Source organism: Triturus cristatus, chromosome 5_1 (assembly GCF_964204655.1).
Source record: "Triturus cristatus chromosome 5_1, aTriCri1.1, whole genome shotgun sequence".
NCBI lineage: Eukaryota > Metazoa > Chordata > Amphibia > Caudata > Salamandridae > Triturus > Triturus cristatus.
The window spans coordinates 44,084,800-44,110,880 of NC_140587.1; the positions used below are offsets into that span (position 1 = coordinate 44,084,800).

Consider the following 26,081-nt stretch of genomic DNA (forward strand, 5'->3'; position numbering starts at 1 on the left):
TAAGTCCTCGACTACGTCGACTGTCGATACATCCCTTCAGACCAGTGACCCCCTTCCGACAAAAGTCTGGGCCGGCCTCGACGTCTACTACCAAGGTGCCCATCAAACCACCATCTGCGTTCACTGTGCAGCAGGTCTCTGCATCTTTACAACACATCCGTGACCGGGCAACCCTCCACTCTATCTCTGGTCCCGACACAACCTCACCCTGTAGAGTGCACGCGGAGCCCACCAACATTACGTTTGGGCTGCCACCGACATCGGCACCAAAACTATTTCAAATTCTGACACGTGTCCTCCACACACAGTCCACCACCTCTGGCCTTACTGAACAAGACTCTTCGGGGCCACAATTTATCGACGCCGACACTGGCAGGTTAATGCTCCACAAGCGCAAAATAACGCCAGTCCGGGAAGAGGAGCCATACAAAATTCCTCTTAAACGCAAGTTGCCAGCGGAGCAGGAACCAGTGCTACAAGAACACTTCCAACCCTTCCATTCAGATCCGCAGTCCTTTTCTCCTACCCCTTCCGAATCGGACGCAATACAGGACTATGGCGGGGAGGATACCATCTACCCTGGGGACGTAGATCCTGATGAACAACTACAAGACCCAGATCAGGCGTGGGATGATCCCACAGACTAAAGTGTCGCGCCACATACTCAAGATGCGCAACTCTATAACGTAAAAACGTCTCCTACAGAGGACACAGCTGCATTTATTGCCCTCATCGAACGGGATGCTACTCATCATGGGGTGGAGCTCCATTCTGACGCCATTGAGGAAGACTTCCTGCTTGACACTTTCGCATCTTCAGAAAGAACTGTCAAAACTCTGCCCATGTTAAAAGGGGTTCTAAAACCTGCCAAAGACATTTTCAAGGACACCACAAGAGCCCGAGTGTTAAATCCCAGGATTGAAAAGAAATACAAGCCTGCACCCGGTGACCCTAAATACATTAGGGGTCAGTTGCCATTAGACTCCATGGTGGTTGCCAATGCTCGCAAGAGAGCCCACTCACAAACGACTGGTGATGCTCCTCCCCCAGACAGAGTCAAAAGTACTAGAAACATCGGGCAAACGCATTGCAGCGCAAGCAGCAAACATCCTGCGCATTGCCAATACACAGGCACTCCTGGCACGTTATGACGGGTCACATTACGACACGCTGGAGTCACTGCTCCCTAAACAAATAATGGGGTGACCCAGTATCCCTCAGAACCTGGGCAGTAAGCTTATAAGGTAACAGTGGTTCTGTCGGGTGAAAGTATTGCTTTTCGCATTAGGCTTAGTCACACGTTATTCGAACACTATACAATGATTATTAGACTGGAAACAACACACAGGACAGTTCAAATGCAAGGTAAATTCTTTATATATGAATTACGTCATTCATATATGTATACATCAATATTTCACGAATGGCCGTCAGGCAATGGTGTGATGACACAAGTGACACAGTGAATAATAAGTGCTCGGTGACAGTGTGCGTGATATGTACAGTAGTTTAAAATCGAAATTGTTCGAAAGTGGCCAGGGGGGTACAAAAGTAAAGCTGCGCAATGGAAGAGTTCTTTTTTGGCGCAGATTCTATGCGAAGGTCCACGGAATAGTCTACGTTTCAACCCTAGTACTGCACTCTTGATAGGTCAGTGCGGGTCTTCATCAGGACTTGAATTGAGCGTGACGGCCTGTGAGTAAAAAGGGGGACTAAATCAGGTGTGTTGACGCTAGAAAAGGAACCATGGATTGAAGGTGGTAGATGACTCACCTCAAAAAGAGAATTTTAAATCTCAAAATGGTCTAGGTCTATGGAGTAGGTGAGTATCCGGCATATGTCTCAGGATAGGGATCACTCCAACGGTCTATCGTGTAGATGGGCCTATGTTAATTGACCCAGGGCTCCATCGTTGTGTCTAGTGGTGGCGGTATCTAGAAGATAATGAATAACCCGGGTTTCAGCGAGAAAAAACAATTGCATATTTGCCGTATGATTGGCTGAACTGGCGCACGGTTGACGCTCACCTATTAGCTTGCGAAGTGCTGTCTATAATCCAGGCCCTTCTATCTCCTTAGTGTGGGTAAAAATGGCTTCTTCAGACGAAATTTACTGAAAAGAAGCAAGGTTCAAGTTTAGGTTAGATTGCCTTGGATCCGAAGGGACAAGGTCTGTGAGTGAACGAGATTGCTTAGGGATTCCCAATTACCTTATTCGGAAGAACGAACAGGCAGCCTGTGGGTCCTGGCTCGTATGATTGAATCGGCAAGGGAGTCTGCGGTGAGTCTGCATAAAAGCCTAGTGCGGCGTGCGCGTGGACGCCGAGCGCTGTTGGTTGCTAGGCAACGGGTTGCGCTAACGTCAAAGGACGTAACAAGTTGTCATGGTGACAGAGTGCAAATACGTCATCTGGGGGATTCTATGTGTCAATTGGTGAACCCTGAGTCATGCGAGGCGCGAGCGTCCACGGACGTCACTGCGCGTAATGCGTTACCATCGTAACAAGGAGTGTCATACGTTACCATCGTAACAATGTAAACAAAGAGTGTCATCTCTGGAAATCCCATACGCCGATGGATGCGACGCTAGTGATGCGGGGCAAGAGCGTCAGGGAACGTCACTTGTTGGGGTGACCAAGTGAATGTTAATGTCAAAAGTAGTGGAATCAATCCATCAAGGGCGCAGTGTCAGGGCACAAATATTTGGCATGTACGGAGATCGATATGATTCCGATCTATGAACACTTAATTCAGCAGTTAGCATGGGTTTAAAGTCTCCATGCACAGTAAAATTAAAAAGATTCCAGTGATTTGTGCTACATTGTGCGGTTCATAGCAGTCATGTACATTACATAGATAAATTCAGGGACTGGCAAACAGTACAACAGTACAGAAGTCAGACGGTTATAAATATACAGAAATTGGGGGGGGGGGGGAAAGGAAATTACACAAAGTGACTCCAAAGTATCATGAAGGATACCGGCAATAGTAATTTGGCTATGGTGGCGATCAAAGTAGGCCCATTTGTTTTGAGATCTCCTCCATCTCATTCAACCCGTTCTGGACCGAGTTAAGTAAATGGATCCATCTACACTCCTTGTAGTTCAGTGACCTCGCAATTGACCCACCCCTGTTGCTAGGGATAATCTTTTCAAGTACCCACCATGTGATGTTATTGGGAGAATGATTGTGTGAGGCAAAATGCTCGACCATGGGGGCCCCATGTACCTTGCATCTTAACCTGCTCATGTGCTGCAGAATTCGTACTTTCACTTTCTGAGTCGTTTGTCCCACATATGTAAGGCCGCATGGGCATTGAATGGCATAAATAACATTCATGCTGTTACAGTTGGTAAACTGGTAAAGTTTGTATGTTCTACCAGTATTTATGAATGTAGTTCCTTCATAGCATACGTCCAATATTCTTTTCAAAAAGAAATATTGGAACCTGGTCGCAAGTGAACTACAAATATCACAAGACCCCACATTCGCCTTCAAGAGAGGAAAAAACATTAAGGATTCAGTGGTGAATGCCTACTTGGACACACCCAAACAACCTGACCTCAGGGACCTCTTGAGGCTGGCACCTGTATCTGGACATCACAAATGTGGGCAATGCAAGGCGTGTGACGTATGCTATGAAGGAACTACATTCATAAATACTGGTAGAACATACAAACTTTCCCAGTTTACCAACTGTAACAGCATGAATGTTATTTATGCCATTCAATGCCCATGCGGCCTTACATATGTGGGACAAACGACTCAGAAAGTGAAAGTACGAATTCTGCAGCACATGAGCAGGTTAAGATGTAAGGTACATGGGGCCCCCATGGTCGAGCATTTTGCCTCACACAATCATTCTCCCAATAACATCACATGGTGGGTACTTGAAAAGATTATCCCTAGCAACAGGGGTGGGTCAATTGCGAGGTCACTGAACTACAAGGAGTGTAGATGGATCCATTTACTTAACTCGGTCCAGAACGGGTTGAATGAGATGGAGGAGATCTCAAAACAAATGGGCCTACTTTGATCGCCACCATAGCCAAATTACTATTGCCGGTATCCTTCATGATACTTTGGAGTCACTTTGTGTAATTTCCTTTCCCCCCCCCCCCCAATTTCTGTATATTTATAACCGTCTGACTTCTGTACTGTTTGCCAGTCCCTGAATTTATCTATGTAATGTACATGACTGCTATGAACCGCACAATGTAGCACAAATCACTGGAATCTTTTTAATTTTACTGTGCATGGAGACTTTAAACCCATGCTAACTGCTGAATTAAGTGTTCATAGATCGGAATCATATCGATCTCCATACATGCCAAATATTTGTGCCCTGACACTGCGCCCTTGATGGATTGATTCCACTACTTTTGACATTAACATTCACTTGGTCACCCCAACAAGTGACGTTCCCTGACGCTCTTGCCCCGCATCACTAGCGTCGCATCCATCGGCGTATGGGATTTCCAGAGATGACACTCTTTGTTTACATTGTTACGATGGTAACGTATGACACTCCTTGTTACGATGGTAACGCATTACGCGCAGTGACGTCCGTGGACGCTCGCGCCTCGCATGACTCAGGGTTCACCAATTGACACATAGAATCCCCCAGATGACGTATTTGCACTCTGTCACCATGACAACTTGTTACGTCCTTTGACGTTAGCGCAACCCGTTGCCTAGCAACCAACAGCGCTCGGCGTCCACGCGCACGCCGCACTAGGCTTTTATGCAGACTCACCGCAGACTCCCTTGCCGATTCAATCATACGAGCCAGGACCCACAGGCTGCCTGTTCGTTCTTCCGAATAAGGTAATTGGGAATCCCTAAGCAATCTCGTTCACTCACAGACCTTGTCCCTTCGGATCCAAGGCAATCTAACCTAAACTTGAACCTTGCTTCTTTTCAGTAAATTTCGTCTGAAGAAGCCATTTTTACCCACACTAAGGAGATAGAAGGGCCTGGATTATAGACAGCACTTCGCAAGCTAATAGGTGAGCGTCAACCGTGCGCCAGTTCAGCCAATCATACGGCAAATATGCAATTGTTTTTTCTCGCTGAAACCCGGGTTATTCATTATCTTCTAGATACCGCCACCACTAGACACAACGATGGAGCCCTGGGTCAATTAACATAGGCCCATCTACACGATAGACCGTTGGAGTGATCCCTATCCTGAGACATATGCCGGATACTCACCTACTCCATAGACCTAGACCATTTTGAGATTTAAAATTCTCTTTTTGAGGTGAGTCATCTACCACCTTCAATCCATGGTTCCTTTTCTAGCGTCAACACACCTGATTTAGTCCCCCTTTTTACTCACAGGCCGTCACGCTCAATTCAAGTCCTGATGAAGACCCGCACTGACCTATCAAGAGTGCAGTACTAGGGTTGAAACGTAGACTATTCCGTGGACCTTCGCATAGAATCTGCGCCAAAAAAGAACTCTTCCATTGCGCAGCTTTACTTTTGTACCCCCCTGGCCACTTTCGAACAATTTCGATTTTAAACTACTGTACATATCACGCACACTGTCACCGAGCACTTATTATTCACTGTGTCACTTGTGTCATCACACCATTGCCTGACGGCCATTCGTGAAATATTGATGTATACATATATGAATGACGTAATTCATATATAAAGAATTTACCTTGCATTTGAACTGTCCTGTGTGTTGTTTCCAGTCTAATAATCATTGTATAGTGTTCGAATAACGTGTGACTAAGCCTAATGCGAAAAGCAATACTTTCACCCGACAGAACCACTGTTACCTTATAAGGAGTCACTGCTCCAACATCTACCAGATGAATATAAAGAGTCAGCAGAACTCCTCATTAGAGAAGGACAACTCCTCACTAATGCATCCATAAAATGCGCCCTTGACGCAGCTGACACAGCGGCTAGGGCAATAAACACAAGCGTCATGCTGCGACGCCATGCCTGGTTACGCATCTCAGGCTTCAAACCCGAGATCCAAAACCATATTCTGAACTTACCAGTTAACACAGAATTCTTATTTGGCCCAGACGTTGACACTACCCTAGAAAAAATAAAGAAAGGCACTGACACTGCGAAATCAATGGGGGCTCTGCAAACGCAGCAATTTCGTAGTGGCTCCTTTCGTCGCACCGGAAATAGGGGAACAAGGGGTCAGGGGTCACAACAGCAGTATGCTAAAAGTGGCGCACAAAGCACCTATGACAAACAGGGGTGGATATCGTGGATCCAGCACCAAGGGCAGGGGACGTGGCTATGGCAACACCAGGTCCTCTCCAAAGAACAAACAGTGACGCCCTTTCCTTACCCCCCCGACCACATAACACCTGTCGGGGGACGACTCCAGCTGTTCCTGTCCGCGTGGAAGAACATCACCACGGACAGGTGGGTCAGGGACATCATCCAGCACGGGTACTGTCTAGAACTAACTTCCACTCCACTCAACATACCACCAAAGCACCGTCCTATGTCAGCCGAACACTTAGGTTTACTACAGCAGGAAGTGCTTGCTATGCTCGCAAAAGGAGCAATAGAAGTAGTGCCCATCGACCAGCAGGGCGCAGGGGTGTACTCTCTGTACTTCTTAATCCCCAAAAAGGACGGCTCGCTCAGACCTATTCTAGACCTACGACCCCTAAACCTATATATTCTGTCGGAGCATTTCCATATGCTCACCCTCCAGCAGGTTTTCCCACTACTCGGTCAGGGGGATTTCCTAGCCACGCTAGACCTGAAGGATGCATACTTCCACATACCCATACACCCTTCACACAGGAAATACCTCAGATTCACTATTCAAGGGAATCACTATCAGTTCAAAGTTCTCCCCTTCGGAGTAACAACAGCACCCAGAGTCTTTACCAAGTGCCTGGCAACAGTGGCTGCGCATCTGCGAAGACTAAACATTCACGTCTTCCCTTATCTGGACGACTGGCTAGTTCAGGCCAAGTCTGCACAACAATGTGCCACCCACATGTCCCACACCATTCACCTTCTTCACGATCTGGGATTCTCACTAAATTACCCAAAATCAAGTCTCCAACCTGCGCACGTACAACAGTACTTGGGCGCCACAATCAACACTCTGGCTGCCACAGCTCAGCCAACTTTAGTGAGAATCAACAGCATGCAACTGCTGATCTCAAAATTCCAACCTCAACACTCCCTTCCTGCGCGAGTGTTCATGCAGTTGATAGGCATGATGGCCTCCTGCATCTTCATAGTCCCGCACGCGAGGTTACATATGCGCCCGCTTCAGGAGTGCTTAGCACGTCAATGGAATCAGGCTCACGGGCAACTAAAAGACCTAGTGTTGGTGAGCGGTCGGGCATACAACTCTCTGCATTGGTGGAGTCCACAAAACCTTCGCAAGGGCCGACCGTTCCAAGAGCCTGTTCCACAAATCATACTAACAGCGGACGCGTCTCTCCAGGGATGGGGAGCTCATGTACTCAATTACACAGTGCAGGGACTATGGACAACACAACAAAAGATGCACATCAACCTTCTGGAACTGATGGCAATCTTCCTAGCCATGAAGGCATTCAAAGTACACTTGTGCAACAAAGTCGTGTTGATCCGGACGGACAACATGACTGCCATGTACTACATACAGAAGCAGGGAGGAACACACTCTCCACAGTTGTCTCATCTGGCTCAGAGCATGTGGAAGTGGGCCATTCAGAGGAACATATTCCTCATGGCAGAACACCTCCCGGGCAAGGACAACCAGATGGCGGATCTGCTCAGCAGACACAGCCACCAGATGCACGAGTGGGAGCTACACCCATCAGTTCTCCAACCGTACTTCCAGCGGTGGGGTCATCCAGAGATGGACCTATTCGCCACAAAAGAAAACGCAAAATGCCAAAGCTTTGCCGGCAGGTTCCCACACCCACAGTCGCAGGGCAATGCGATATGGATGAACTGGTCCGGCAGATTTGCGTATGCTTTTCCCCCAGCACCATTAATACCGCTGGTGGCGCGCAAACTAAGGCAACACTCACTGACCCTGATCCTAGTTGCTCCAACGTGGGCACGCCAGCCGTGGTACACCACCTTTCTGGAACTTTCCGTGGTGCCTCATCAACGACTGCGGATAAAACCAGCATTTTTAATGCAGAACCATGGCGAAATTCAACACCCAGATCCCCAGCAACTGAACCTGGCGATCTGGCTCCTGAGTTCTTAGAATTTGGCTACCTAAACTTACCACCTGACTGTATGACTATCATCAAAGAAGCCAGGAGACCCACTACTAGAGCCTGCTATGCGGCCAAATGGAAAAGGTTTGTCATTTACTGCAACAACAATGACATTAACCCACTGGACGCATCTATTCAAAACATCATATGCTACCTCTTACACCTATACCGCTGTAATCTGGCATACAACTCAATACGCATCCATTTGACCGCGATAGCAGCCTACCTCCAAAACAGGCAGCACCTCTCCTTATTCAAGGTACCTGCCATCAAAGTTTTCTTGGAGGGACTCAAACGAGTAATTCCCCCAAGACACCCACCAGCACCAGTGTGGAACCTCAACTTGGTCCTCACCAGGCTGATGGGTCCGCCCTTTGAACCTCTCCATTCATGTGAGATTCAATTCCTCACCTGGAAAGTGACTTTCCGGGTGGCCATCACTTCCTTAAGGAGAGTTAGTGAACTCCAGGCACTAACCATTCAGGAGCCATTCATTCAGGTCCATGCAAACAGGGTTGTCCTACACACCAACCCCAAGTTCATGCCCAAAGTCATATCACAGTTCCACATTAATCAAACTATCGAACTGCCTGTTTTCTTCCAAAATCCGCAAAATGTCGCGGAAAGAATGCTCCATACACTAGATGTAAAGTGGGCTCTCATGTACTATATTGACAGGACAAAGGATTTTAGAAAAACTAAACAACTCTTCGTTGCCTTCTCTCCACAACACAAAGGCAACGCCATTTCCAAAGCAGGAATAGCCAGATGGATCGTTAAATGCATTCAGATTTGCTATCACAAAGCTAAACGCACATTAACGGTTCCGCCACGAGCCCACTCAACACGAAAGTTAGGGGCATCCATGGCTTTCCTAGGAAACATCCCTTTACACGAAATTTGTAGAGCAGCCATATGGTCCACTATACATACATTTACCAAACACTACTGCGTAGATGTACACTCAAGACAGCAGGCTGCTGTAGGACAGGCTGTTCTCAAAACTCTTTTCCAGACTGCTGCAACTGGCACAGGTAGCCGCCGCTAGGGGAGGTACTGCTATATATTCTATGCACAGATATGAATTCAGCAGCCCACATGCCTCGAACTGATTATGCTACTTACCAGTATGCATCTGTTCTTGGCATGTAGAGCTGCTGACATTCATATCGCCCACCCTCCTCCCTGGCGCCTGTAGCAGCTGCAGCTCTCAGAATTACTGTATAGCATGGTCATCACTTTCTGTATCTACTCCATCACTGCCACAATGGCGAAAAACAATCTGAGGATGGAGAGGTTGCCCATGCGCACTGTGGTCCAGGGGAGGAGCCACCTATCTCGTGATACTTCGAAGACTCTTCCAGGACAACAATGTGCAATCATCCGGACCCAACACTAGGCGGCGATCTATGCACAGATATGAATGTCAGCAGCCCTACATGCCAAGAACAGATGCATACTGGTAAGTAGCATAATCAATTCATTTGCAGATTTATCAGCAGGTTTAGTAGGGGCTGTGGCAGCCCCCAACTATGCAACTTGGACTATAGTCTGTTTCGACTGACCTGGTCGGTAAAGGGGCATCCTTGCAGATTCAGCCTTGTCCATAAGCATTGCCATAGTTAGTATATTTGTGATTGTCCCAACTGATTTTGTGAAACCAGTCTGGTTTAGTGGAATTGCGGATTTCTCTTTGGCCCATGCCTAAAGCTCCTCTAGTAGCGTTACAGCAAAGAATTTGGCCTCTTTGTCCATTAGGGTCACTAGTCTATAGTTTTTAGGTTTTGACTTTTCACCAGATTTATACATTGGTGAGATAATTGATCCTCTCCAGGAGCAAGGCAGAGTGTTCAACATACTTATTTTTCCGAATAGTGGTTCCAGCGCTTCTGCCCTAAAAGTTGTCACTTGTTTATAGAGTACTGGTGGGATTCCGTTTGTGCCAGGAGCGCCTTCTCTCCTTCCCTTTCCTATTTGCCGTTTGATGGTTCTAATTTGGTTCATTGGCAGATCCTCTGTTAAGGAATCTTTCTAGTTTCCAAAGTACGGTATGGTTGCTTCCCACCCAGGCCTTGATGGTTATTTGGCCTTCTGATACATTCTGAGATTCTTGACCCCACACCCTGAGTTCGGTATACTGGAAATGGGACTGAAGGTATTTTACCCATACTTCCTCTGAAATGTTCTAAGAGATTCCATTGTGGTCAGAGTGGCTGAATTGATTTATGGTCCTCCGTAAACTGGCACTATGTTGGCGTGTAATTTTGCCCAAAGGTCGTTCTCCATATCTCTATTTGTGTCCCCTTTTTAGGTTTTTTCAATAGTGCCTTTTGCTTTCGTAGTAATTGCAGTTGTATTTTATCATTTGGCTTGCGACCAAGTTGTCTCAGTGAACGTTAGATGGAATTTTTGGTGAGCTTGACTGCTTGCTCGGCAGTTTGTAATATGGGCTTCACACCTCTGAATCTCTGCTGGTTTGGTGGTTTGATCTTGGTTGGATATACTGCCATGGTTGTAGTAAAGTTGTCCCATTTCCCAACTTCACCTTGTCCAACCCTCAACTCAAACTGATTTGCGATTTCCAGCATCTTGCTGTTTGCAGCTATCTTGAACTTGATTCTTTTAAGGTTAATGGTGACTTGTGATCCTTGAGGAGCCGGGCACTGTTCAGACATAGGAACGATTCTTCTGAGCTCTATTTCTGGAGGCCGATGGTCACTATCGCCTTTGTCACCCACTGGAATGAAGTAATTTCATTAAACAAATCTAGGGAGACAAAGGTGTTGTCCAATATTGTGTTCGTTCTTGTTGAGCTGTGTTACAGGAGGGTTATCACCAGCTGATCTGCCATTTATTGCTCTTAAATTAAGATGTTCCAGTTCCTCAGGACCAACTGTCCTGCCTTAGTTTGTTTGCATAATTGTGGTTTCCCTTGCGATGGGATGTTCCAGATTGTGTTTTGAAGTAACACTTGTGCATCCGAGGAGGAACCCATTAGATTGAAATTTATGTCCCCAGTAAAAATGAGGTCGGTTGTGGGCCCTTCTCTTATACAGGTTTCCACAAAGTTGCACATTTCCTTTGCGACCTTGGTTTTCCGTTTCGGTTGAATATAGGCATTTATTATCATGATGTTGGTATCCCTTGCATTTGTTAATAATGAAGGAGAAAATAAGTTTACTGCTAAGATTGCCGGTGTTGTTGTAGGACCAAAATCGCGGAAATGAGGAGGGTCAGTTAGCCAAGTTTCTTGTAAAGCTATGATGTCAAATGCCCTGATATAGGTGACAAAATCTAGATCTGCTAACTTATTTGCAAGTCCATTCACATTCCAAGAGCATATCCGTACAAACCCTTTTGTGCTGGTCCTATGTGACGGGCGAAGATGTTGTCAATTTGTTTTGTTGTTTATTGTTCTCGAGATCCATCTTGTATCAAAGTCCCAGTCTTGCAACGTATTAGGATCATGACGGATTCTAGGTTCCGCTAATGGGGGCTCCCTATTCATTTGGCAGTGCCCCACAGCTCCTTTCAGCACCGATGTAACCCGTCTGTTTGCAGTCACCTCATTATACCTTGTATGCACTGGATTTAACAAATCATTGTATCCTGGCTTAATGTATGGAGTAATGGTTATCCCTCAGGTCTTGAAAATGTTACTTTCTAAGAGTGTTTTGTGTGCAATCGTTTAAGTCCATGTTGCTCTCGTTTTTTCTCCTGTCATGGAGTCCCTGCATTTAATGAATTCTATTGTGTCTAAATCCGTCGTCTTTGTCTGTCAAGGATGGTATGTGGAATAGCCGACGCAGTATATTACCTCGATTAATGATGTCATGCCTTCCTTAAGAGGTATATTCTGGTATAATCCATAGGACAATTGTTTCCCTCCCACCTATCCCTTGGGAGTCCGTTTTTCGATTTCTTGTAGGTGGCAAGGCGGCCTCATTACGTTGTCGTCCTGTTTTCTGTAGGTTCCTTCTCCGCTTTCCGATTGTGCGTTTTGTTGTGCTCCTGCACCTACTTGCCTGTTTAATCCCTGGCTGATTAGGGTTTGTTCTGGGGGCGCCTCCAGATACTGCCCCCAATGATTCTCTGTATTTATAGAGGAAGATGTTTGTATATCAGTCCTGCCGTTATGGTGAAATTGGCTGGTCCTTGTATTCTCCGCTTCCCTATTATCCGTGCGTTTGATTTAGATTTTTTTTTTTTTTGATTTTCCAGATTTCCCATGTCTACATTGCTTCCCTTGGTGGCTTGGTCGTTTGTAGTTGATGTTCGAGTGTTTCCAATGAGCATTTGGTCTTGATTTAGATCAGGCATTTGAATTCTTGTTTTTGTTTCTACTGCAGTGTCCGTGTCATTTTTGTATCGTTTTACAGTAATCTTTCCTTTTAAGTGGGGCTGTGTTAACTCTGTGTCCGCTACCTCCCAAGCTTGATCAATCCCACTTGCTTCTTGCATTCCACTTGGGAAACTTTGACTTAATCCTGATATTGTTTCTATGCTCTTTTTGGTGGTTGTTACTAGTATAGATGTGTTTTGTTTTGCTTCTTTTTGCGATGGTATTACCCCAAAAAGACGCAAAAATCCGTTCTTGTTGTGACTTACTTTTTGATTCCGACCTTTCCGTTTTTGTGTGCACTTTGTTTTTGCATTAATTTTGTTTTCCCCTTTGCCTTCTTCTAAAAGGTCTGACACTTGGCTTGGTGTTTTTGTTACTGTTCTCGTTTTTTACGTTGTTTTGTATTGGTTTGATCATAATAGATGAGTATTCTTCCTTAGCGGTCACATTCAGTTGGGTTGCTATAACTTTTTGGTTGCTGTTTAAGGGTTGCTCAACTGCAGGCTGAGTATAAACATGATTTGAGGCCTTTTTGATTTGTGAGCATATGTTGCTCAACATTGTCGGAAGAGTGCATCCACAGATTCGACTGTTGGCTTGAACATAATCCTGTGTGCTTTGCAAAGAGGTGTTCAGCGTGCCTAGCTTGCCATCAATTGCTACCACAAAGACTGCCAAAGTGTTCAAAAAGGTTAGTTGCGTATCCATTTTGTCAGATTGATATTGCAGGGCCTCTACCAGGAGTTGCACTGTTTTAGCAGACTTGCCCAGGCATTCCCATAATCTGTTTGTTGCGTGTCTGCTTGTTGGTCTCCAGATGCACCACTTACGCATTTGGACAAGTTTCGTTCCGCTTGCGTCCCTTTGGCTGCCTGATAATCCTTATTTTCCTTAGGCCCCTCTGTTTTTAGGGCTCGCTGAGTCGGCGCGCATGCGCTGCTCGGAGAGACTTTAGTAGGTGAGTTTTCAAAGTGCTGCTGGCTGGCAACAAGTTTGCGTTCACGCGCGAACCGCCAGCACTGTTCCTGAGGTGTTCACAGGGTTTGGGAGAGCTTAAGTGCGAATCGAAGCTAACCGGAAATAGTCAACGCTAACCAGAAGTTCTATCTCAATGAGCACGGTCTCAGTCAGGACAGGAAAGCCGGGTGCTCCAGTGCATTTGCCAAGTACTTGTGCTTATTGAGGTGGGGGTTTGGGGTCAGTTGATATACCTGGGAACCCATACACTGCCTTTTTCATGTATATTCAGTTTCTTTCTCATCACTGACTCACCCGGGCACATAACGCCGAACTGACAATGCGAGCAAGTTTAAGTGCTGTTGAAAATAACGGATTTTGGAAACCGTGACTAATGTTAACGAGATATATATATATATATATATATATATATATATATATATATATATATATATATATATATATATATATATATATATATATATATATATATATATATATATATATCTCGTTAACATTAGTCACGGATCACTCCTCCTCTCAATGCACGCTGGGATCTGTGGTCTTTGATCTGTCAGGCCGAGGGCAGTACCAGGGGATTGGAAGCTGCATGCTGTTAAATAAAAGGTTGTACCTACCTGCTGTTGGAGTGCGGTCTCAGTCCGGGGGAAACTTTGAAGAAATTCGTAAGCGGCAGTCCCAGCCGCATGAGACGACGCACCACCGCAAAAACAGCGGACTTGCGGAAGTGAACCATTCACGTTCTGATATGCACAGCAGGTTATCATTGCCGGCATGCAACGTTCAATCTTAAAACCCAATGGAGGGTGATTAATTGTGTCCTGAATGGCGTGTCAGCAGTCAAACCCACTGGAGGGTAATTATTGACAGATCAAAGACCACAGATCCCAGCGTGCATTGAGAGGAGGAGTGATCCAATTGCATGGCGCACCGGAAGCCAAGATATCTTTGAAATACGCAGGGGATGGTGGTAAGGTGATTGAATGGACTGCTGATGCGGGCCTCTGAAGAGAAGCTGAACGCTTCGAAACGCGTCAGGCCGAGGGCAGTACCAGGGGATTGGAAGCTGCATGCTGTTAAATAAAAGGTTGTACCTACCTGCTGTTGGAGTGCGGTCTCAGTCCGGGGGAAACTTTGAAGAAATTCGTAAGCGGCAGTCCCAGCCGCATGAGACGACGCACCACCGCAAAAACAGCGGACTTGCGGAAGTGAACCATTCACGTTCTGATATGCACAGCAGGTTATCATTGCCGGCATGCAACGTTCAATCTTAAAACCCAATGGAGGGTGATTAATTGTGTCCTGAATGGCGTGTCAGCAGTCAAACCCACTGGAGGGTAATTATTGACAGATCAAAGACCACAGATCCCAGCGTGCATTGAGAGGAGGAGTGATCCAATTGCATGGCGCACCGGAAGCCAAGATATCTTTGAAATACGCAGGGGATGGTGGTAAGGTGATTGAATGGACTGCTGATGCGGGCCTCTGAAGAGAAGCTGAACGCTTCGAAACGCGTCAGGCCGAGGGCAGTACCAGGGGATTGGAAGCTGCATGCTGTTAAATAAAAGGTTGTACCTACCTGCTGTTGGAGTGCGGTCTCAGTCCGGGGGAAACTTTGAAGAAATATATATATATATATATATCTATCCTTTTTTGTTCTGCTCCTGGTAACAAAGAGGCCCCGGGAGGCTTAAGTAGACGATTTCTAAAATTGTATGTAGAAAGTTATTTTCTGGTGTCCGTTCGTTTTTGTCGGTATTTTTAATTAACAAGTCACATGTTCTGCTTGCTCGCTTTGTCTATGGTCCAGTTCATGGGTAGATGGCTTTTCAAAAATATATATGCTGTAACCGACTGCAGTGGGAAAAATTTACGAAAACATTTGAATACACGCAGAACAGTAACCTAGGGGAAATCCAACAACTTAAATTTTGAAATGCGTCATGTGGCTAGACAACCGGTGTAAAGTGTGTGTGTGTGGCAATGAGGTCGTGGACTCAAGCCCCCATGGGTCTGCACGGCCTCTCAGCCGCCAGTCGCATAAATGAATGTTATATAGCCTAGTATTAGTGCAACCTTTTGTTTGTAGGCCGCCTCTGAAATTATTATTACATGTACATCTTGCAGTTTAAATTCATGACCATTGCATTTTCCACGCCCATCGTGCTTTTCGCTATGCTACGTAATCAATGGGCCCTCGAAAAAGATCCGTGGAAAGAGCCAGCTTGGGAATTCTTGCCCGTGCTTGGCCTCTTTCTGCCTGGAAGCCATGCTCGTGTATGTGCTGGTGCATTTGCCACTGACAGAAAGGAGTGTTTATGTATACATAATCATTTAAGGGGAAATGGCGTCTCAACCAACCTTTGGAGTTAAACCTGTACCAGAAATGTTCTGTATTGTGCTGCCTCAACAAATTTCCTTTGCCTGCACCAGGGTCGATGGCATCCGTGCTTTGCTACTGCTAATAGTTCTCAGAGGAAAGAGTTCTCTACCGTCCTGTTTACACTTTTTGAGTGAACAAAACTGTCACCCAGCTGTCCAGTGAAACCAGCTTTGGCATAGTCAATAGGTCTCGCCTTTGGGACCTTATAAGTGTTTAGTTATCAGCACAATATCCTTGGTGCAACAACAGCGAGTGTTCCATGGCTAAACACTTATAAGGTCCCAAATGCGAGACCTATTGGCTATGCCAATGCTTGTTGAGTTTACTGGGATGTAATTCCTACACTTATCCTGCCAGTATGATTCATGGAGAGCCTCCCACATCTTCTGGGTATTCCATCTTGCTAATTTGGGGCGTCACAGGCTTAGTTTGTATCGGTGATAGTGCGAGCGATGCTTTATACTCTGAGCCCAGATTTTCCTCTAAGATTTCAGATGATACAACTGTGGTTTTTATTTCTTCCAATTCATCTGCAAATATATCTGTTTTAGTTCCCAACTGTGGATTTCCTTTGGGGCTATCTAGTTCTTAAATAGTTAATACCTCTGTTGTAACACAGTTGCCCCATCGTTTTTGTTTCGATATGAACGCCTGGGCATTGGAGCGTTTGGTACATTTACTGTATCAAAATTGCAGTCACCGAACCCTTCTGTGATGGCTTCCTGTACTTAGTCCCATTTTTTTTTTATACGTCTCTTGACTTATCCCTGTATATACTCCATTTGGTGTTTTTCCCCAGGGTATGGGGACCCCCGGAGGCTGAGCTAGTGTGGCCCTGTAAGACTGTTGTTGAACTGGCTGGCCTAGAGTTTTCCACCCTGCTGCTTTGGCCTTCGTTCCCTTCTTTCTTGCCACTATCCGCTTGACGAAAGGGCTGGCGGGGGGTTCGGAGGCCTGTTATTGCTGTAGGGCATGAAAGAAGAGTGTCACCCGTGTTTTTTAGGAAACAAAATATCGTATCTATTTTGGGCTGATAAAGGCAGTATTTTAAAGTTTTGTTTTCCGGCGTTATGTTCCTTGTCTTCTTTGTATCTGGAGTTATATTAATTATAGTGTCCACTTGCTGCGTAGCTCGTCTAGTCTTTCCTGTGGCTGGCCCACTGTGCCAGCAGATCATTTCAGCGTACTTTTACACTTGTTTGCGTTGTTAGTAAGTGTAGGCCCTCCACGCACACGTCCTGACCTCATAATTTACAGTGCTGTAACTATCTTTTTGTGCCTCTGCAAATCTTTAGTATTTTTTTTAAATTTTTTTATTTATTTTTTTTACTTTAGTTTTGGATTTTTTTAAAAGGCTTGTGTCTTGGTTTATCCTTAAATGTCCTTTAGTATTTCTTATGCCCTTGTATCCTTGTACCCCAAGGTTATCCGGTTTAATCGGGTATAGTCAGTCTGGAGCTCCCCGATTGACGGCATCGGCTCGGCACAAGTTCTCCACGCAGAGTTTTCTTCGGCGAGCCGTGTACCACTGCCGCCGCTGCTCCTCCATATTCCTCAGCTCTGCTTGCTGCGACTCGTGTCACATGACAGCACTTTTTTGCAAACTCAGTGGCCAGACAGCAAATCTTTGACATCCGAGAGGTTTGCCTTCTTCCCTCATCCATGTAGCCAGCACTTCCAGTTTAGTTTAATATTAGTATAATTAAAATTAACCAAGTCCGTCCTAGTTCAGTTATCAAACACCTCTTTGATTGAGGTAAAGGAATAAACATGAAGTTGGAGCAGTGCATTAAGGGCATGCTCCGAGATATACTCTGTTTATTATTGCATCAGAGTGTAGACTCTGCCATGTACTTATAAGGAACTAAAACAAGGGACAAAGGAACAAGCGTGGTCCTGTGAATTACAGAAACTAAAATAAATTCACACTCCCCGCCCTAGGTGCACAATAAACCCAAGACTGGTTTCATCCTGAGGTGATCTTGGGCTGCTTGTGTTCCGTTTCAGGGAGGACCTGGCTTGGCAGTTCGGGCTGGACTGTTCCCATTGGAGTAGGGTCAAGACTGAGTTTCGTATGCCTGCGTCCAAACTGAGGTGGCATGCTCAGTAAAACGATTGCTTGCAATGCTACCCCTCGCAATTGCCAGTGGTTAGACTTACTGCAAGCATCCTTCCAACACCTTTTGTGTATTTAGTATAACAGACCCTACCTCTACTCCGCCAAAGGAGCATAGCTTCTCAGGCACCTGCGTAACTGCAGATGCGCACCCCATGGAGGAGCCCCTCCACCCAGTCTTTCCTTTATTACTAACAAATTCTCACGAACTACTGACACGTTGAAGAAAAGAGTTGCTTTATTGAAGTGACATTACGGGCCGTAGCTAGAAAAATAAAGCACCTCGTTTTAAACCATGTTCAAACAGCAATGAGCAGGTGGATGAGGCAAGCGAACCAAGCAGTTGTTCAGAAGATTGCTCCCTTTGAGGGAATTATGGAATTCTTAAGTTTCTTTCCTTTTCTCTCGTCCTTCTTTCTGCCCATTCATCTTGCTTTCCTTTTTTATTTCCATCTTTTCTGTGCCTTTTCTATCCATCCTCCCTTTTTTTTCATCTTTCGAACATTATTCCTTCTCTCCTGTTTATTAGTTTTTTCTTTTTTTCATTCATACTTAATTCTGGCCATCTATTCATAAATCTTTCCATCACCCTTTTCTCTTTGTTCTTATATTAATCTTTTTCATCCTTCTCTTCATCCAGCTCTTCCTCTGCCTCTCATTGATCTCTCCATACTACTCTGAATTCATCACTACATCCATCCATTTCTACATTCGTCCACATGTCCCCTCCCTGTCCTACAGTCTCTTCATCCTTGTGCCGCCTCGCCACCCCTCCCACTGCAAGAAATCTTAGTCATGAACTCCTTGAAGGCCAGAGAGTCTGATCAGAATCAATACAACCATAAACAAACTTAAATGTTTAATGATGTAAAGCTTGTGTGACACCCGCTCCCACTCGAGCTCCAGAAGTGGGACTTAACGATGCACTGATGACCGCACTGTATAATACACAGGGGAAAAATAGCATTTCTGTATCCAGATGTCAGGATGTGTTTGTAGACTCCCGAGCTAATGTGTTACTAACTAACACAGCCTGAGCATAAATTAGCGGCACCTTCAACTAAGTGTTAACTGTGTTTTTTTTTTTTTTAACTTTCTCTTCTAGGACATGGACTACACACGAATGATTGAGCGCCTTCTAAAACTTGCTGTAAGTACAACCTATCTCTGTGCCTGCCATGTGACCCGCTGTCCACATACTGCTGGTTTGTAAGCATGTCTGAAGCGCATCATGGTGCCTGCTCTGTAGCCTCTGTCACTTGCGTCTCTGCTACTGAAGCGGAGATCTTGCTGCTGGTTGTGATGTAAGATACAGCTTTCCCTTATTTTATTTTGAGCACTGACTAGCATTCTTGTAGCAATGTGGCACATCCGGGCACCCTTTCTACAGATCTAGGAAGTTTGAACTAGAGGAACCTTGTTCAATAGTCTGTTCTGTTGGTGTTTGGTTTTGTGTGGTTAGTTTGATCCCTCTTCCATAGCCCATGTTTATGACACACCTCTGTAGTACAGGGTAACCAGACCTTCTGATTAAATGCCTTGGGTACAGTACGCACACAACTATGATTTATTTAACCCCCTGATTGTTTGCAGTGATCTTCATACCCTGCTCTGCCTCGTTCTAGCCCTCCTCTGTATGGTTGGCCGGCAGGCACCTGTAAGCCCTAATGTGTCGTTATTTTTTCAAATGATTGTCTCCCCTCCCAGGTGGGAGCTGTTAGAGGGTCTCCCTCTAGAAGATCCCCCTAATGAGCGGTAAGCAAATAAATGCCAAATGCTTCCATGGATCGAGAGTAGGAAGCCGGACGGGCAAGAGTAGGAAGCCGTACTCGGACATAGAGTAGAACTCTGTCAACTGGAAAGCCAGCGTCTTTGTCCATCTCCCTCATCCCAGCTCTTCTATAGGATGTCACACACACCACACACACCACACACACCACACACACCACACACACCACACACACCACACACACCACACACACCACACACACCACACACACCACACACACCACACACACCACACACACCACACACACCACACACACCACACACACCACACACACCACACACACCACACACACCACACACACCCCACACACCCCACACACACCACACACACCACACACACACCACACACACCACACACACCACACACACACCACACACACACCACACACACCACACACACACCACACACACCACACACACACCACACACACCACACACACACCACACACACCACACACACACCACACACACCACACACACCACACACACCACACACACACCACACACACACCACACACACACCACACACACACCACACACACACCACACACACACCACACACACACCACACACATATATATATATATATATATATATATATATATACTTGAAGATGAAGGATCACAAGAAAACAACAGCCAGCCAGGGCAAAAATCTGGATCCCAAAGGATACAATGAGTCACAAAGAAATAAAATATCCAAGAAAGAAGTGACTCAAACAGATAGATTCACCAAAGAACAAAAATATATTTCCACTACAACGTTTCAGCTTCCGCCTTCCTCAGGTAGTACAAGATGGTTTGCTCTGTGGCTGCACAGATGACAGCTGAATTTTCAAAAAGCATCATGAGTGAAGATTCCATTTGGAATGTGGAATCAATGCAGTCCAGAGAGCTCTTGAGATATGCAGTAATCAGGTTGTGTTGTCAGTAATGTTCAGTCCATCTGGATGCAGTGATTTTAAACGGTACATCCAGAAGTTTTCCCTGGAGTCCAGTAGTTCTTCCTTTGAAACATGTTCCACGGGGAAAATCTTCAAATCTGATAGTGAATGATCCACAAGGTTAAAATGATTGGCTACAGGCTGGTCAATTTTCTTATTAATTATTGCAGATTTGTGGTTCCTGAATCGTGTACGGAGGTCATTCACTGTTTGGCCTACATATTGCTTTTTACAGCTTTGCCGTTGGCACTGAATCACATAAATAATGCATGTTGAGCGACATGTAAGATGCTGCCTTATTGCATAGGTCCTTCTCGTAACAGAACTAGTTGCAGATGATGTTTGTAAAAGATATTCACACGTGATGCACCTTTTAGAGTCACAGCAATGAACCCCTGCATTTGTTACAGCTTGCTTGAGTTCAGCTCTCACAATAAGAGATCGTAAATTTGGAGCTCTGCGGTAAGCAATGACTGGTGGTTTTGGAAAAACCTTTTGCAATTTTTCACAAGTGGACAGTAAGGGAAATGTTTTTTGCATTATATTTCTGTAGTTAGGAGCTGATGGATGATAGTCCACTACAAATGGAGTTCTGTCACTTTTGTTTCTGCCGTTGGTATTCGAAATAAGTGCTTCTCTGGGTATCTGCAAAGACTTGTCAATTTGTTGCTGTATGATATGCAGAGGATAGCCTCGCCTTTTAAATAATGTAGCAAGCTCCTGTAGATGGTCTTTACAGGTTTCCTCATTGCTGCAGATGCGTCTTATTCTGAGTGCTTGGCTGTAGATGATGCTCAGTTTAGTGTGGTGTGGGTGACATGAAGTCCAGTTTAGATACAAATGAGCATCTGTAGGCTTGTGGTACAGATCAGTTGTAATTTTGTGTTCATGAATGGTGAGTAGCACATCCAGAAAAGGGAGATGAGGATTCTGTTTAGTATTGCTGCTGGTAAATTTGATGGTAGGATGGATATTGTTGATATAAGCTGTAAATTGTTCCAATGTTCTACTTCCTGAATTCCATATTATAAATATGTCATCAATGTATCGTAGCCATACCAGTGGTTTGATGCTAGAAGTAGCAAGTATACAGTTCTCTAGTTTGCCCATGAAGATATTTGCATAGGATGGAGCCATCCGAGTACCCATGGAAGTCCCTTGTATCTGCAGATAGTGTTTTCCATTGAATGTAAAATTGTTGGATTTAAGGATAACTCTTGCAAAGTTGGTAAGCACATTTGTTGATGGCTTTTTCACAGTTCTTTTATTAAGAGCTTCAGATAATGCCATAAGCCCATCCTCATGTGGTATATTGGTGTATAATGATGTAACATCAAATGTAGCCAGAAGAGTATCATCATCAAATGTGTAGGTTTGGTTTAATTTTTCAATAATCTGAAGGAAGTGACTGGTATCTTTAACAAATGATGGAAGTTCCTGTACAATGGGCTGGAGGTGCAGGTCGACAAATAAAGATAGTCTCTCAGTGGCTGTGTCATTGCCAGAGATGATGGGACGGCCAGGATTGTTCATTTTGTGAATTTTGGGAAGCATATAAAATCTCCCAGGTCTTGGTTTGGGATGAACAAGTATATCTGCTGTTGTTTCATCAATGAGGTTTAAGCTCCTGTATCTTACAACCATGTTCTTAATTTCTTTGTTCAAGTCTTCTGTGGGATCAGTTTCTAAAGGTTTGTAAGTGTTGGTATCCATTAGTTGTCTCATTCCCTCCTCAATATAATCACTTACTTTCATGGCAACCACTGCACCACCTTTGTCTGCCGGTTTTATAATGACATCCATTCTCTGTTGAAGGAGGTGGAGAGCTTTTCTTTCTTCTCGGGTGATGTTATCAAAAATCCTTTTAGGTGTTGATTCCTTGATGAGTTTCTTGATGGATAAAATGTATGTATCAAGGACAGGATTTCTACCACATTGAGGAGTCCATGATTTGGGATGGCGGAACTTCTTAAATGGATCTGGATGGTAGCTTGGCAGATCAACATTAGAATTATTGTAAAAGTATTCTGCAAGTCTGCATCTTCTCTCAAAGGTTTTTAGGTCTCTCATCATGTTGGCAGTATTATGGTCCTTCGGTACAGGACAGAAATAGAGGCCTTTGCTCAAGAGGTTCAATTCGCCTGGTGATAGGAGCCCTCCAGTTAAGTCAATAACTGGGTCGGATGTCTGCAAGGATTGTAGCTGACTGGTGCTATGCAGCCTTTTTTGTCTTATAAATCTTCTATTCTTTTTATGCTGTTTACTCACAGGGCTTTCACTGACAAGAAAATCTCCCAAAACAGAATGATTTATGAAGTGGTGAGTTGGAAGAGGAGGTATATGAAATCTTAACATATCTCTTTTTAGTTTTGCAGATTTAATTTCAATAGCTTTCCTGGCAGTCATCTTTTTTACTACTGCAATCCTCTGTAGTATGTGTGCCACTTCAGAGTCACTTTTTGTGTTCTTTAAAAGTTCCAGTTCTTTTTGTAGCTTGGCTTTAAGCATCTGCATTTTTTGAATGGTTACTTTAATAGATACCAATAGTAGGGCCATTGATGAATTATGCAGTAAAATATTCCATGTAGCGGACCATTCACAACTAGTTAGTTTAAAAGGAGGCTTAGACTTAACCTCCAACCCCATAGGATAGATGTTAAGTTTTTTATAGATTTGTAAATGTGCTATTGTAAATTGGCACTTACTGATTTTCTCCTGGATGAACAGCGCATATCTAGGATGTAGATTTGTTCTTGACATGGTGGTTGCTTCTGGCTTGAGTATCGGATCCAGGAAGGATACAGGTTTGTAATCCCAAAAACAGTATACTTGAAGATGAAGGATCACAAGAAAACAACAGCCAGCCAGGGCAAAAATCTGGATCCCAAAGGATACAATGAGTCACAAAGAAATAAAAAATAAAAAATAAAAAATTGCAAAAGGTTTTTCCAAAACCACCAGTCATTGCTTACCGCAGAGCTCCAAATTTACGATCTCTTATTGTGAGAGCTGAACTCAAGCAAGCTGTAACAAATGCAGGGGTTCATTGCTGTGACTCTAAAAGGTGCATCACGTGTGAATATCTTTTACAAACATCATCTGCAACTAGTTCTGTTACGAGAAGGACCTATGCAATAAGGCAGCATCTTACATGTCGCTCAACATGCATTATTTATGTGATTCAGTGCCAACGGCAAAGCTGTAAAAAGCAATATGTAGGCCAAACAGTGAATGACCTCCGTACACGATTCAGGAACCACAAATCTGCAATAATTAATAAGAAAATTGACCAGCCTGTAGCCAATCATTTTAACCTTGTGGATCATTCACTATCAGATTTGAAGATTTTCCCCGTGGAACATGTTTCAAAGGAAGAACTACTGGACTCCAGGGAAAACTTCTGGATGTACCGTTTAAAATCACTGCATCCAGATGGACTGAACATTACTGACAACACAACCTGATTACTGCATATCTCAAGAGCTCTCTGGACTGCATTGATTCCACATTCCAAATGGAATCTTCACTCATGATGCTTTTTGAAAATTCAGCTGTCATCTGTGCAGCCACAGAGCAAACCATCTTGTACTACCTGAGGAAGGCGGAAGCTGAAACGTTGTAGTGGAAATATATTTTTGTTCTTTGGTGAATCTATCTGTTTGAGTCACTTCTTTCTTGGATATATATATATATATATATATATATATACACACACATATATATATATATATATATACACACATATATATATATATATATATACACATATATATATATATATATATATATATATATACACATATACATATATATATATATATATATATATATATATATATATATATATATATATATATATATATATATATATATATATATATATATATATACACACACACACACACACACTGCAGGCCTGAGCCAAGAACCTGGAGCGTGTAGTGGTTAATGAAGGTCCCAGGCAAAGGCCAGGTAGTGTCCTCACAAATAACCGTACACGCCGCCCTGGCCTCTGCCCAGAAAGTAGCCATCCTGCTAGAACAGCCTCACACAGTCGGTAGAGGCACCCCTCACTGCACATAGTGAAATGATCACCTATCGTCACCCAGCAGGTAAGGGTGGCAGCAGTAGGCTTCTGTCCCATTAGCTCATTCCAAAGGTAACATCTGGCTTATCAGAGAAGTGCGGAGCATAGGTGCGCTGTGTATAGATCCAGACAAACCGGAAGTGAAGTTCCATCTCCATAGCCAACAAGGGTGGGGAACAAAAGCGTGGATGCATAATGCCCTGGTGAAGGTGAAAATCGGAGCAGACCTTCGATGGATACTCTGGAGAGATATGCAGATGCTTATGATTAGTATGCGCTCCTAGTTTAAGATGTACTATTCCTTCATGTATATTTTTTCTGTTCCAATCTTGGCTACTTGTGAAAAATGTTTGTAGTACATTTATTGTTATTTTATACAATTGATCTGAAATGAGATTGCTATTTCTGTACTGACTTTCTGGAGCCGGAAGGTTTGAACCCTTAATAAATAAAAACCGGTTTAAAAAAAAAAACAACTCTGGAGAGATGCAGAATCAGACCCTTTGGAAGAGAGCCGGGAAAGAAATTGTAAGGAGCACCCCACGTCCTTCAGCCTTCAAGCAGAAGAAACTGCCACCTGGAAAACGGCTTTGGATCCTTCTTGGAAATTCACTCACTTTAAGCCAAAGAGGCACCAGGAGAATAAACCCTAGGAGGGAAGGTAGGAAAGTGGCCGCCCCAGAGGTGAACTCTCCCAGGAAGAGCAGAACCACTTAATGGGCTGCAAATTGGCAACATAATGAATGTTACATTTAATGTGAAAGTGATTTATTCAGGGTCAGGGAGAGGATAGAGGTAAAATCACCTCTGCAGCTTTTCTTTTAACAAAAACATTCCCATTAGTGACCTTTGCAAATTATCCAAATGGTGGTCAGTCCACATTTTTGGAGGACATTGTCTCGAAGGTATCCCTTCAAAATCGATTTGCATACAGGTTATCAGTTTGCCCTCAATTTTGATTGGCCTTGATTTCCCTCCTAGCTCTCCCTCGTGAGCAGTCATTGGATTCTTGAATAAAAGCTAGGAATTGTTCTTTGGAGAACAGCATTCAAGGTCTGTCTTGGACTAGCAGTAACCATGAACTTCCAGTGGAGTGCACCTTGTGCTAGAGGGAATTGCCAGAGGTTCATGAATTCCATGTAGATGTCTGTGATATGAGAATCTGATCACCTGTAAATAACCTTTCCTTACAGACGTGTAAAGCCTGGAGTTGTTCAGACTAG

The 26,081-nt window shown here is 44.3% G+C and overlaps 1 protein-coding gene across 1 annotated transcript in view; it reads left to right on the forward strand.

Moving 5' to 3' along the window:
• Nucleotides 1-26,081, forward strand: part of DGAT1 (diacylglycerol O-acyltransferase 1) — a 316,877-nt gene that overhangs the window by 245,271 nt on the left and 45,525 nt on the right. Inside the window, exon 12 of the mRNA XM_085604343.1 lies at nucleotides 19,146-19,190. Within this exon, the coding sequence (XP_085460469.1) occupies nucleotides 19,146-19,190 (45 nt within the window). The remainder of the gene's footprint in view (nucleotides 1-19,145; nucleotides 19,191-26,081) is intronic.